The following is a 14,366-nucleotide window of genomic DNA, read 5'->3' as shown; positions in this document are numbered from 1 at the left end:
CTGAAGTGGGTGGGAAAAGGAATGAATTTCTCTCTCTCTCTCTCTCTTTTAAACAGCGGAGATTTTAGCACACTGGCAAGCTTTCATATCAGGGAGAGACAGAAAGTCACAGTTGTCAGTAAAGAGTCACCCCCTTCTCTCCCTTTATCTCTCTTTCGACTCTGTTGATTTTCTCTTTTTTCTTCTTCTCCTCTGTATTGATAATAATGATGATAGTATTTTAACGCACGTTAAAGATCCTGTAATCCATGTCAGCGTTCGGTGGGTTATGGAAACAAGAATATACCCAGCATGCACACCCCCGAAAACGTAGTATGGCTGCCTACATGGCGGGGTAAATCAATTAAAAAACAACAACAAAAAACGGTCATACACGTAAAATGTTACATGTCTGTCTGGGTGTGTATGTGTGTGAGTCTGAAATATGTTTGAATAACACAGGAAACGAATGATGAGCGCCCAATGGCAGCCGTCAGTCGGCTATACCCAGGTAGGCAGCCTGTGGTGCAAATGTCCCCGTGTATGTAAAGCGCTTAGAGCTTGGTCTCTGACCGAGGATAGGCGCTATATAAGTATCCACATCAATCAATCAATATAGCGTTGAATGTTGTGCAGAGACAAATCTCAGCGCTTTCACACCAGTCATTCAGACGCAATCCTTCATCCTCTTTCTTTCTCCGCTGCAATCGTCATCAACATTTCCTTCCCCCTCTCTCTATCAATCTGTTTCCCCCCTTGCATTTTTTTCTCTGCCGTCTTTATCTCTCTCTCTCTCCCCCCCCCCCTTCGTTTACTCGTTCTTTCATTCTTTCTTTCCAGTCTTTCTGTTCATCCTTTCTTTCTATCTTGTCGTTTGTACCGTTCTTATTATACATTTCCTTTCCTATCTTCTTTCCCCTTCCACATATTTGTTTTCCTTTTTTCCGATTTAAACATTATTTTAATTTTGTTGTTCTTCTTCTCAATGGTGGGGAAAATAAACAAAATGGTCATACACGTAAAAGGTTAAATGTCTGTCTGAGTGTGTATATATGCGTTCCAGAAATCTGATTGAATGAAACAGGAAACAAGTGATGAGCGCCCAACGGCAGCCGTCAGTCGGCTCTACCCAGGTAGGCAGCCTGATGTGCAAATGACCTAAGATTGTGAAGCGTTTAGAGCTTGGTCTCCGACCGGTGATAGGCGCTATATAAGTATCCCTATCATTCATTCATTCGACGGGCGCAATAGCCGAGTGGTTAAAGTGTTGGACTGTCAATCTGAGGGTCCCGGGTTCGAATCACGGTGACGGCGCCTGGTTGGTAAAGGGTGGAGATTTTTACGATCTCCCAGGTCAACATATGTGCAGACCTGCTAGTGCCTGAACCCCCTTCGTGTGTATATGCAGGCAGAAGATCAAATACGCACGTTAAAGATCCTGTAATCCATGTCAGCGTCCGGTGGGTTATGGAAACAAGAACATACCCAGCATGCACACCCCTGAAAACGGAGTATGGCTGCCTACATGACGGGGTAAAAAACGGTCATACACGTAAAAGCCCACTCGTGTGCATACGAGTGAACGCAGAAGAAGAAGAAGAAGAAGAATTCATTCATCCACTATCATCGCCATCATCATCATCATTACTATCATGGCGTACTGACCTGCATCATCCTGCTGGCCGCCCTGTGACGCGGGTAGCTGCTGGTAAGTGCCCGTCATCCGCTGACCCACGTCCGACTGGTTCAGGTCCAGCCTGCAGTGTTAGTGACAGGTGACAGGTTGGTCAGCACAGCGAGGAGGTATTGTGTGGTGGAACAGGCAGAGAGAGAGGGAGAGAGAGAGAGAGAGAGAGAGAGAGAGAGAGAGAGGGAGAGAGAGAGAGAGACACACACACACACAATTATTTCCAACCAGAACTGGCAAAATACATATATGAATGCTTTAAAGTTCGCAGTCCATAACTATGTCTTATGGAATATCCTGCATGTGCTCACAACTTATTGCTTTTACTGTTTGTTTGCTTGTTGTGTTTAGTTTATAGTGTACATAATTCCTATGATGGTTTTACGACAATTACATGAGTTCTGAGTTCACACACACACACAGACACACACACACACACACACATATATATATATATGTATATATATATATACGGACACACACATGCAGACAAGGTGACACAGCACATACACACGAATATGCGTTCGCTTACCGACACACTACATAATAAGACAATCATACATACGGTATACACCGTAGCACACAGACACAGACACACACAGTGTCAAACACCAGCACGTGACATGGCACTGACATACAAAAACAAACACCCAGACATACACTGATACTATTTTCTCGAAACCACCTCCGACAGTCCGTTTATTAATCCACTGAGCAGATTAAAAAAAAATCCTCCTCTCTAATTCACACACCCAGCCAAGCACTCAACCTCTTCAGTCCAGTCGTCTTCTTCCAGACACACACTGTATAATTCATAAGCACACAAACTTGATGCACACACACCACACATGCATTCACAATCACACATTTAGTTCACACAAACATAACTTGAACACACATACTTGCGCGCGCGCGCACACACACACATACACTGAGAGACACGTACACATTCTACAGACACAGAAAACGGGTGCATACACCACTCTACGCACCAAACTACACAACTGTTCTCGCTGCAATAATCACTCCCTCGATAATACACTCCTGCCCACCCCACCTACTTGCTGCCCGCCCTCCCGATCCAATTTTAAACTGAAAGAAAAATCAACACTCAACACCTCCCAGTCCTCTCTGCTCTACACACAACACAGGCATCCTAATCACAAGCAAGAAAATACGCAGATACAAGCATAAACACACACACACAAACCCACGCACAAACTTATATAAACACACACACGCACGGCGAACACACACACACACACACACACATACGTCAGAACACAGCACATCAGACCGCTACCCACCCACTAACTTACACACATGCACAAACAACTACACCTCCCACACTTCTGTTCCCGCTCCCCAACATCCAACCGCCTCCCACCACCATCTCACTCTCTCCCCACACGCCCCTCAACCCCAACAATATCCCCCGTCACGTCCCCCACCCCTACCCCAACAGTATCCCCCAAACCCTATTACTCCTCCCTCACCACCCCCACCCCCACCCAACAATCCCTCTGGCTCCTCCTGCCCTCCCTGCACAACCCCCACCCCTACCCCAACAGTATCCCCAACCCCATCACACTCCTCCCACAACAACACCCCCCTCCCCCACTCCCCCCCCAGCCCCCGAACCACAGCAGCAACAGCATTACTGGGCCATTTCTTTCTGGATGCCGGCGGTCTGGGTGGCGAAGGTGGAGGCGATGTTGTCGGCGGAGTACATGCCGATGGGCGTGTTGTACTGCGCGTGCACCACGTTGGGCACCGCCTGCTTCTGGCCGCCGAACGGCTGGGCCGCGCGATTATGGCTGCTCCCGATGCGGCACGGCTCCTGCGAGGATAGGATACTGTAGGGTAGGACAGGTTAGGATAGGGTAGGACAGGTTAGGATAGGGTAGGATAGCACTGGATAGGGTAGGACAGGTTAGGATAGGGTAGGATAGCACTGGATAGGGTTGGACTGGATAGGACCAGTGGGCATGATGACGACTGTAACACGAGGAAAAACAACAACAAAAAAACCAAAAAAAAAACCCACAAAAAACAAAAAAGGACAGTGGGACAGAAGAGGTGAACTGTTTCAGGAAACGCGTAACGAGAAGAGTACACACGGGGTAAATAAGGGCACAATGAAATGTAAACGAGACCACGAGCGTTCAAATTTTGGAACGGGTACATACTTTACAGTGCTATATATAAAAAAAAAAAAAATGTAACCGCATTGGTGAAGTTCAGAATAACAAACAATGCACCCGTGTAAAGAAACTGCGTTTCACTGGCGTATCAGTGAAATGAAGGACTATGAAACTGAAGTTCCACAGACAATGCTGATGAATTCCATTATTCGTGTTATAAGCTTAGAATATGACTTTTAAACAGATGCAAAGACAGAGCTAGTGATTCCCTCATTTACCTGTGGTGAGTACTTTAACTCTTTCCATACGAACGGCGAAAGAGACGACGTTAACAGTGTTTCACCCCAATTACCATCATCAAAATATTGCAAGCAGAAGGCTCTTATACTGAAGACGTGAATGTTGACAAAGAATACCACAATTCTGACGACGGAAGCTAAAGGTTGGGTCATTCAGACACCCACTGGACATCCGAGGGGTCTGTGTAGAGGAGAAGAGAGGACTGGCCGTACTGAGTGAGTTAAACACAACGACAGAGCTAGTGATTCCCTCAGTTACCTGTGGAGAGTACTTTAAACAAACACGACGACAGAGATAGTGATTCCCTCAGTTACCTGTGGAGAGTACTTTAAACAAACACGACGACAGAGCTAGTGATTCCCTCAGTTACCTGTGGAAAGTACTTTAAACAAACACGACGACAGAGATAGTGATTCCCTCAGTTACCTGTGGAACGTACTTTAAACAAACATGACGATAGAGCTAGTGATTCCCTCAGTTACCTGTGGAAAGTACTTTAAACAAACATGACGATAGAGCTAGTGATTCCCTCAGTTACCTGTGGAGAGTACTTTAAACAAACACGACGACAGAGATAGTGATTCCCTCAGTTACCTGTGGAGAGTACTTTAAACAAACACGACGACAGAGCTAGTGATTCCCTCAGTTACCTGTGGAAAGTACTTTAAACAGAGGCAACGACAGAGCGAGTCATTCCCTCAGTTACCTGCGGAGATTACTTTAAACAGGGGCAACGACAGCTAGTGATTCCCTTAGTTACCTGCAGAGAGTACTTTAAACAAAGACAGACAGAGAGCTAGTGATTCCCTCAGTAACCTGCGGAGAGTACTTTAAACAAAGGCAAAGACAGAGAGCTAGTGATTCCATCAGTTACCTGCGGAGAGTACTGTAAACAAAGGCAAAGACAGAGCTAGTCATTCCCTCAGTCACCTGTGGAGAGTTCATGGCCAGCGAGGTCTTCTGCACGGGCTGGAACTGGTCTCCTGTGGCGGCCTGAATGGTGTTGAGCTGCTGGGGACGGAGCTCTGACATGGGCGTCACCTGGGGCTTCCACACCTTCATGGTGCCTCTGAAACACACCGCCATCAACGTTGATGAACCTGATATATTTGTGTGTGTGTGTGTGTGTGTGTGTGTGTGTGTGTGTGTGTGTGTGTGTGCGTGCGCGCGCGTGCGTGCGTGCGTGCGAACGCGCGTGTGTATGTGTGTGTGTGTGTGTGTTCAGGGGTGATACACTAAAACCAAGTATACATCAACACCGGTATACCTATGACCTGATACGTGTCAGCCCTTGCAAGATCCTATTGCCAAATATCTATTTGCACCGATAAAGCTAAAATTTTAACAATCTCTCTCTCTCTCTCTCTCTCTCTCTCTATATATATATATATATATATGTGTGTGTGTGTGTGTGTGTGTGTGTGTGTGTGTGTGTGTGTGTGTGTGTGTGTGTATGTATGTTAAATATACATGTGTATGTATACAGAAGATATCGTGTTCCGTCGAGTTATAATGATCTATTTATCTAACTACCTGTCAACCTGTTTGCCTATTCATCGGTCAATCAATCAATCAATCAACCAGTCTAACTATCCATCTATCTATCTCAAGTGATAGAAGCCACTTTGCGTGTTGAATGTATGCCCACATTATCTGAAAAAAAAAGAGTTCTGTTAATGATTTTTGCACGAAGCCAAACCAGTGTTGAAAGCGCTTGGTGTGCAGGTGAACTTTCTGGAAATGTACCAAAAACGTGTGGGAAGAGCAACGAAAACAATGGTGCAGCCAGGCTGGATTCCCTGCTCCTGGTCCCACCTCTGAACGATGAAGTCAATGCCTGCACCCCCCCTCCAACCCCTCCTCCATCATCCCACCTCTGAACGATGAAGTCAATGTCACATCCCCCACCTCTGAACGATGAAGTCAATGTCACATCCCCCACCTCTGAGCGATGAAGTCAATGTCACATCCCCCACCTCTGAACTCTTTTCTGTAGCCAATCTTGTGATTTCATGTTCTCTCTTCCATACTGGACAGTCTCTTGAAGAAGAGTGATGGGCAGCCCTGCTGTTAGCACAACAGACCGGATCTTCACACGGCCCACTATGTTTTGCCTTTGCGCATGATCCACAAATCTCCTCTCCAGGACCTCTGAACGATAAAGTCAATGTCACATCCCCCACCTCTGAACGATAAAGTCAATGTCACATCCCCCACCTCTGAACGATGAAGTCAATGTCACACCCCCCACCTCTGAACGATGAAGTCAATGTCACATCCCCCACCTCTGAACGATGAAGTCAATGTCACATCCCCCACCTCTGAACGATGACGTCAATGTCACATCCCCCACCTCTGAACGATGACGTCAATGTCACATCCCCCACCTATGAACGATAAAGTCAATGTCACATCCCCCACCTATGAACGATGAAGTCAATGTCACATCCCCCACCTCTGAACGATGAAGTCAATGTCACATCCCCCACCTCTGAACGATGAAGTCAATGTCACATCCCCCACCTCTGAACGATAAAGTCAATGTCACATCCCCCACCTCTGAACGATAAAGTCAATGTCACATCCCCCACCTCTGAACGATGAAGTCAATGTCACATCCCCCACCTCTGAACGATGAAGTCAATGTCACATCCCCCACCTCTGAACGATGAAGTCAATGTCACATCCCCCACCACTGAACGATGAAGTCAATGTCACATCCCCCACCACTGAACGACGAAGTCAACGACCCCACCAACCCCCATCCCTCCCCCCATCCCACATCTGAACGATGAAGTCAAAGCCACACCCACACCCTGGCCCACCTCTGAACGATGAAGTCAAAGCCACACCCACACCCTGGCCCACCTCTGAACGATGAAGTCAAAGCCACACCCACACCCTGGCCCACCTCTGAACGATGAAGTCAAAGCCACACCCACACTCTGGCCCACCTCTGAACGATGAAGTCAATGCCACACCCACACCCTGGCCCACCTCTGAACGATGAAGTCAAAGCCACACCCACACTCTGGCCCACCTCTGAACGATGAAGTCAATGCCACACCCATACCCTGGCCCACCTCTGAACGATGAAGTCAAAGCCACACCCACACCCTGGCCCACCTCTGAACGATGAAGTCAAAGCCACACCCACACCCTGGCCCACCTCTGAACGATGAAGTCAAAGCCACACCCACACCCTGGCCCACCTCTGAACGATGAAGTCAAGGCCGCATCCGCCCCGGACGATCTCCTGCTTGGCCTCATCGTGAGTCAGCTGGTCTGTGTTGACTCCGTTGATGGCCAGGATGGCGTCCCCGCCCTTCAGCCCGCACTGCTCAGAGATGCTGTTGGGCTGCACCTGCACGCACACACACACACACACACACACACGCACGCACACACACACACACACGCACACACACACACACACACACACGCACACACACACACACACACACAGAGCGGAACACGTTTACTTATGGACTCCTTTTAGAATAACTATGCTCTCCCTCTGTGTGTGTGTGTGTGTGTGTGTGTGTGTGTGTGTGTGTGTGTGTGTGTGTGTGTGTGTGTGTGTGTGTGTCTCCCCCCACTCTCTCTCTGTCTCTCCTTGTTTGTCTGTCTGTCTGTCTTTCTCTCTCTCTATATATATATGAGCGTGTGTGTGCAGACAATACAATATCATATATTTTCAGGCAAGATAGATATAGATAAATAGATAGACAGAGAAAGTGAGGGAGGGAGGGAGGGAGGGAGGGAGGGAGAGAGAGAGAGAGAGAGAGAGAGAGAGAGAGAGAGAGAGAGAGAGAGAGAGAGAGAGAGAGAGAGAGAGGGGATGAGAAACAGAGAAAGTAAAATTAGCAAAACTCACTTCCATATAGAAAATTTTGGCACACCCCTGGCCTTTTCGTTTTTGTTTCTAAATATCGTCATATTCGGACATGATAAGATAAAATAAAAGCTTCATCGAATGTAAGTTGATAGACCACAGTCTAATAATAATATTTTTGCAATTCCCTTTGTAATTTTTCATATTCTTGTTAGGGGGTTAAAACAAACCATATCTTATCGTAATGCAAAACCTGGAGTGTGAAGCCATTTTGAAATTAAATATCTGAAGCAAATTGTTTTGCCACACCCCCTTCATACAGACCTATACTAGACTCACAAAAAGAACTGATCTGTTCGACAGATAAAAAACCTAATTAGCGGCAAATCAAAATGAAAGATAATACTGACGGCGCTTTGGTTTAGCAGTCAGAGGGGGCCAAACACTAATGAGCACAAGGACCTCTCACATTTATAAACAACCTCGTCCCCATACACATTCATCATTCTCGGAAGCAGCTGTGCATAGATAACTGAACGTATGCACCTGTTCCTAACTGCGCATGCGGTGCACATGAACACTGTACTTGGTACTTTTGAAGTATGACTGCATGCAAGTGCACGAGAATACGTGCATGCTTGCTTTTGGAAAACAGGGCAGGGGAGGGTGTTACGAGTGTGTTTGTGTATTCTTGTCCATGTGTGTGAGCGCGTCTGCAAATTCCAACCTGCGTGCGTCTATGTATGGAAGGGAACGTGTGGATGAACACCTTTGAACGCCAACTTTCGGAATGATCATTTTCCCGTTTCTCTCCTGACGTGCATGCCTTTGTCTTCACCCTGAGGTGAAAAGCAAATACAGTACCCCGTGCAGCAGACTGGTGGTGCAGTGCACCCGGCCTGCAAGACAACAGTGGGGAATCTGTACATACCCTGCAAACAGCCTCCTCCTCTCTGCCCGACACCGTGGGTGTCTTGGTGGCGTGAACATCTGTGTGTGTGTGTGTGTGTGTGTGTGTGTGTGTGTGTGTGTGTGTGTGTGTGTGTGTGTGTGTGTGTGTGTGTGTGTGTGTGTGTGTGTGTGTGTGTGTGTGTGTATGCCGCGTGTGTGAGTGTGTTTGTGTGTGTAGGCCGCGCGTGTGTGGGTGTCTAGGTGTGTGTGTGTGTGTGTGTGTGCGCGCGCGCGCATGCGTGCGTGCGGTGTGTGTGTGTGTGTGTGTGTGTGTGTGTGTGTGTGTGTGGGTGGGTGTGCGCACGCGCGCACGTGCCAAGGTGCATTTGCCAACCAGAGCAGTGAAAGTTCAATATGCATTCTGCGCCTGGCCTGGAGCGTGCCGGCGTTGGCAGGCGGAGTTTTCTTCCTGTCTCATTAAATTCGGGAGTGTGTCAGCGATGTGGTGGTGTACCAATGATGGTTTGATATTCGCTTATCTTTTTCTAACCCCACCCCTTCAAACTGAACCCCTGTGATTCGGAACAGTCTCCAATAAATGTAGAATCGACCGGGAGAATCTTATGAATGAATGACTGTCTATCCGTCTGAGTGTGTGTGTGTGTGTGTGTGTGTGTGTGTGTGTGTGTGTGTGTGTGTGTGTGTGTGTGTGTTGTGTTGTGTTTTTGTTGTGTTTATGTGTTGTGCCGGTTTATATGTTGTGTTATGTTTTTGCGTGTGTGTGTGTGTGTGTGTGTGTGTGTGTGTGTGTGTGTGTGTGTGTGTGTGTGTGTGTGAGAGAGAGAGAGAGAGAGAGAGAGAGAGAGGAGAAAGACTCGAGAGTACTACGAGAGAGAGAAGAGACAGAACATGATCTGATTATATTTCAAAGGGGTTAACAGTTCTAGGTTGATGGCTGATAAGCCTCGGAAAGGTGCTTGGCTTCACACACACACACACACACATACTCTCTCTCTCTATCTGTCTCTCCGGGTCTCTCTCTCTGCCCGTCACTTTCGCCCTGTGCACATCAGTTATTCTTTCTTTCTTTCTTTCCCAGCTGTCCTTCTTTCGTTCCGATCCCGTTTCCTTTCCCATGCTCTTTTTTTGCGGGTGTATGGTTTGCACACAGACAAAACCACACACACACACTCATAACAAACCACACACACACACACACACACATACCAAACAACACAACCACACACAAACTATCATCAAATACGATAACTATATATATCGCTCTCCTTCAATGCTCTCTCCCCTCTTCCCCACTGATTTTCTGGCTTTCCTCCTCCTCTTCTTCCACCGATATCAGATCTACATTCTCTCCATTTCCCTGCCCGGGATGTTGTTCGTGGTTTTCGCTTCCTGATTCCTCTCCGCCACAAGGTATGATGTATTGCCATGCCTCGGTGGTGGTGCCTTGAGTCACTGGGTTCCCCGCTGTAGCAGAGCGGTCCGTACACCGTCAGGAAAGTGATTACGTTCTGTATATCTCCCCTCCGCACCCCCCGCAACCCCCCACACAGACACCAGCCCCCAATCCTCTGTGTGTTGTACTGTTGGCAGCCAGACAGACAGGCTGTCTCCGGGTCTATCGCCCTCCTCGGAAACCTTCACCTTCCTCTCTGGCGCCTTTCCATCACACACACGCAGACACACACACACACACACACGCACGCACGCATGAACATATATATACGCACACACGCACGTTGGCAAGCACGCACACACGCACACACACAGACACAAGCACATACACGCACACAAACACAACGCACACATACACAGACACGGCCAAACGCACGCACGCACGCACGCACACACACACACACTGGCACACACACACACATACACACACGCACGCACACACACGCACACAGAGCGCCCGAACAAACGCGTTCAAATGGACTACTTTTATAAGAACTATCCTGATCTAAATTTATCGCTGTTGCCGTTGACAGTGTTGCCGTTATCTTAAAAGATCAGAAACATTATATTCACTTTTCAATGTTACGTATTCGTTATGTCAGATGAACTTGAATACTGCTATACCTTCGGTGGATGATACTGTTGGAGAACATGTGTATTCTGTAATAAGATTTCATGTTCTCTTGTGATAACTTTGTTTCACGTGCACTGTCACACAGATACATACTACGCAAATGTCACGGTACGTACACACACACACACACACACACACACACACACACACACACACGTTACTATTCACAAATAACATTGAATTTCTATGTCCCTGTCGAACGGTAGTTTATTCCTATCCCAATTGTCATAACAGGTAGTTGAATCGTTCGTTTCGTTTATTTATTTATAGTCTGTTCATCTAAAATGATGATATTAGACTGAAAATAAATGATATGATCATTATTATTTGGATTATTATCATTCCTATCATAATGTAAGTAGCTGGATCGTGATCTGTGAAATGTGAACTGTCTAGCACCACAAGTAAGTGAGCTTCTATATGAGACCAAAGCACACCAACGGAGATGAGAAAGGAAAAAAAACAGAGGATGATCTGGAAAGATTGCCACATAGTATACGTGTCACGGATGCGTGACCCCGCATAGTAGAACGTTGGTCTGGCAACGAATACCTGGATGCGATATATGTGGAGTGATGGCCTAGAGGTAACGCGTCCGCCTAGGAAGCGAGAGAATCTGTGCACGCTGGTTCGAATCACGGCACAGCCCCCGAAATTTTCTACCCCTCCACTAGACCTTGAGTGGTGGTCTGGACGCTAGTCATTCGGATGAGACGATAAACCGAGGTCCCGTGTGCAGCATGCACTTAGCGCACGTAAAAGAACCCACGGCAACAAAAGGGTTGTTCCTGGCAAAATTCTGTAGAAAAATCCACTTCAATAGGAAAAACAAATAAAACTGCACACAGGAAAAAATACAAAAAAAGGGTGGCGCTGTAGTATAGCGACGCGCTCTCCCTGGGGAGAGCAGCCCGAATTTCACACAGAGAAATCTGTTGTGATAAAAAGAAATACAAATACAAATATCTCACAGAATGCTGCACGTGCTTGCATTTGCTTTGTTTTGGTGACGCTGGGCGTGAGAGCTCACTTCACTTTCTCAATCCGTGTAATCTATGTGTGAGGCAGAAATTCATTACTATATGCAAAAATATTTCCAGGTTTTCACTGCAATGCACTGATAATGTATTTCGTTGCACTTGATCGAATCATTTAGCATTGTACTGTGATGTATTCACTGCATCATTTGATACTTTCACAAAACTCTTCTCCGTGTGAAGTTCGAGTTCACTCTCCGCGTAAATCAGTGCGGCTTGTGCAAAGCCACTTTCTTTCTTTCTTTTAATTTCTTTTCTTTCTTTTCTTTTTTTGAAAGCCAGGGTATATTTCTGATCTGTCAGACGTGATCCTTTCACAGAATCTTATCAGGGACAGCTCGTGCATGCTGGACTTGGGAACTCATTTATCGTCTTATCTAAAAGACTTCCTACGATTACACCCGTTCTCGTTCCCCGCCATTGAAAGTGTGTGTGTGTGTGTGTGTGTGTGTGTGTGTGTGTGTGTGTGTGTGTGTGTGTGTGTGTGTGTGTGTGTGAGAGAGAGAGAGAGAGAGAGAGGACAGGGAGAGAGAGTGAAAGACAGCAACAGCAGCAGCAGCAGCAGCAGAAGAAGATGCAGTAGTATAAGTAGTAGAAGAAGTAAAAGAAAAAGAAGAAAATGACGAAGACGATAGGTTAACGACAGGTATACAGACATATTGTGAGAAAGAGTCAATCAAACAATTTGGGACAAAACAAAGCAAAAATAGAATCGTAGAAAAAAAAACAGCCGCCGTGGCGAAGTGGTTAGCGTCGCGGACTGATGGCTGGGAGAACGCTGGTTCGAATCCCAGCGGAGGTGGGTTTTTCGGCCCGTGGCCGGCTCCTACCCAGAGCTGAGTGTGCTGTGGGCTTAAATGGGGAGACTGGGACCACACAGTCGAGTGTCATCCACTTCAAGGTTGCGTCTTTGGGTGTGTTGCTCTAATTACCTGACCAACACTGAAAGTGTCCATCTCTCGGGCCTGGTTAACGCTGGGATGTCATTATGACAGGAAGCGTGGAGTACAGCCTTGTCACGCAGTCCCAAACCAAAATGGACCTCCATAGCAATATCGTCATCATCATCGTCCTCCTCCTCCTCCATCGTCATCAATGTAAACAAAACAGTCTCAAAGTATGTGGCCTTTCATGCCCTGCTCTCATGGTGACCTCAGTTTCGATACCCCATCCACTTCCGTGCTTGGGGTGAGCCCTGTCAATGTCCTCAGTGTCGGCAGATTCATGGGGGGGCTGTTGTTTGAGGGACGTGGTGGCGGTCTCCACTCTGGGAGGGACGCTCACTCAGTCTGGCTCCGCGACTAAGCCATTATTGTCGTCAGTAGGGGGCTTAGTAGGTGGTGTCCTAAGTACGTTAAATCAGAACAGGCACCACTGAACACCACCGAAGTGACTCAGCAGCAGTGCAGGGTCTCCTCTGGTGTGTGGCCTCCTGGCGACCTAACATCGATGGTTCCCTGTGGACTGCCGACGCTGGAACTGCGACGGACGAACCCGGGTGTGGCCGTGTATGGGGGGAATCTAAATGAGCGGCGTGGGAATAATGCCTCTGAAACGGTGCAGACGATAGGGCAGAAAAAAAAAGAATAGTAGAAATACACACTGATAGAAGACCAAAGAGGAAGGAAAAGTGGTGCAAACAACAACAACAACTGTGTTCTTTCTATATCTAAAACATACTTTCAGAATATTATAACTCTCTCAAGTCCCGACCAGCGGATTGGGTTTAAAGGTGAACCAGACATCGGATTAAAGAAAAAAACCCAAAACAAAACAGATTCCTTTCTTGTTAAAAAAAGAAAAAAAAGAAGAAAGTTTCATGTAGTTATAATAACACGGACACTGGACGCTGTTGTGCCTTCTAGAAACTATAACATGATGATGATGATGATAATAACGGATACTTATACAGCACACTATCCAGAAATCTGCTCGAGGTGCTTTACAAAAACACCTTTGTTTGCATGACACATTACACCCATGTTACGTCAACACACCAAAATGTGACAAACTAAACACACACACACATGAGAACCAATACTGTCATTTTTAAGCAAGCCTGCCTTGTAACTGTTAAGCTTATTACCGTTGACCTGTTACCAATACACAGTTTTAAAAAAAAAGAAAAAAAAAAGAAACAAAGCTCTGCATACAATAAAACAGACTCGCCCAACCATCACAAGCATCGACGCAAGCATCACACACACACGCCCGAATGACCTGAGAGACACGAGGGAACTCCCTGTCACTCACTTGGTGAACTGAGCGCTGAGGGCATTTCATTAATTAGCCCTGTACTGTTTTGACACGGGCAGAGGAAGTCGACACTTCGTCAACTTCTCCGCTCTTCAAGAGGTTGCTTTTTAAAGCATGGAAAGATCTCACT

At 46.8% G+C, this 14,366-nt stretch overlaps 1 protein-coding gene and 1 long non-coding RNA gene across 3 annotated transcripts in view; both read right to left on the bottom strand.

Moving 5' to 3' along the window:
• Positions 1-14,366, bottom strand: part of LOC143292380 (uncharacterized) — a 122,043-nt gene that overhangs the window by 97,938 nt on the left and 9,739 nt on the right. The gene's annotated exons all lie outside the window — the stretch shown is intronic.
• Positions 1-14,366, bottom strand: part of LOC143292376 (PDZ and LIM domain protein 3-like) — a 28,755-nt gene that overhangs the window by 7,203 nt on the left and 7,186 nt on the right. For both annotated transcript variants that reach the window (XM_076602593.1, XM_076602594.1), the window contains exons 2-5: positions 7,323-7,474; positions 5,041-5,179; positions 3,328-3,506; positions 1,645-1,736 (exon numbers count right to left, since the gene is read on the bottom strand). In XM_076602593.1, coding sequence (XP_076458708.1) covers positions 1,645-1,736; positions 3,328-3,506; positions 5,041-5,179; positions 7,323-7,474 — 562 coding nt within the window. The remainder of the gene's footprint in view (positions 1-1,644; positions 1,737-3,327; positions 3,507-5,040; positions 5,180-7,322; positions 7,475-14,366) is intronic.

This window comes from Babylonia areolata, chromosome 18 (genome assembly GCF_041734735.1).
Source record: "Babylonia areolata isolate BAREFJ2019XMU chromosome 18, ASM4173473v1, whole genome shotgun sequence".
Classification (NCBI taxonomy): domain Eukaryota; kingdom Metazoa; phylum Mollusca; class Gastropoda; order Neogastropoda; family Buccinidae; genus Babylonia; species Babylonia areolata.
Note: the sequence above shows the minus strand (reverse complement) of the source record. Positions and strands in the feature narration are given on the sequence as shown.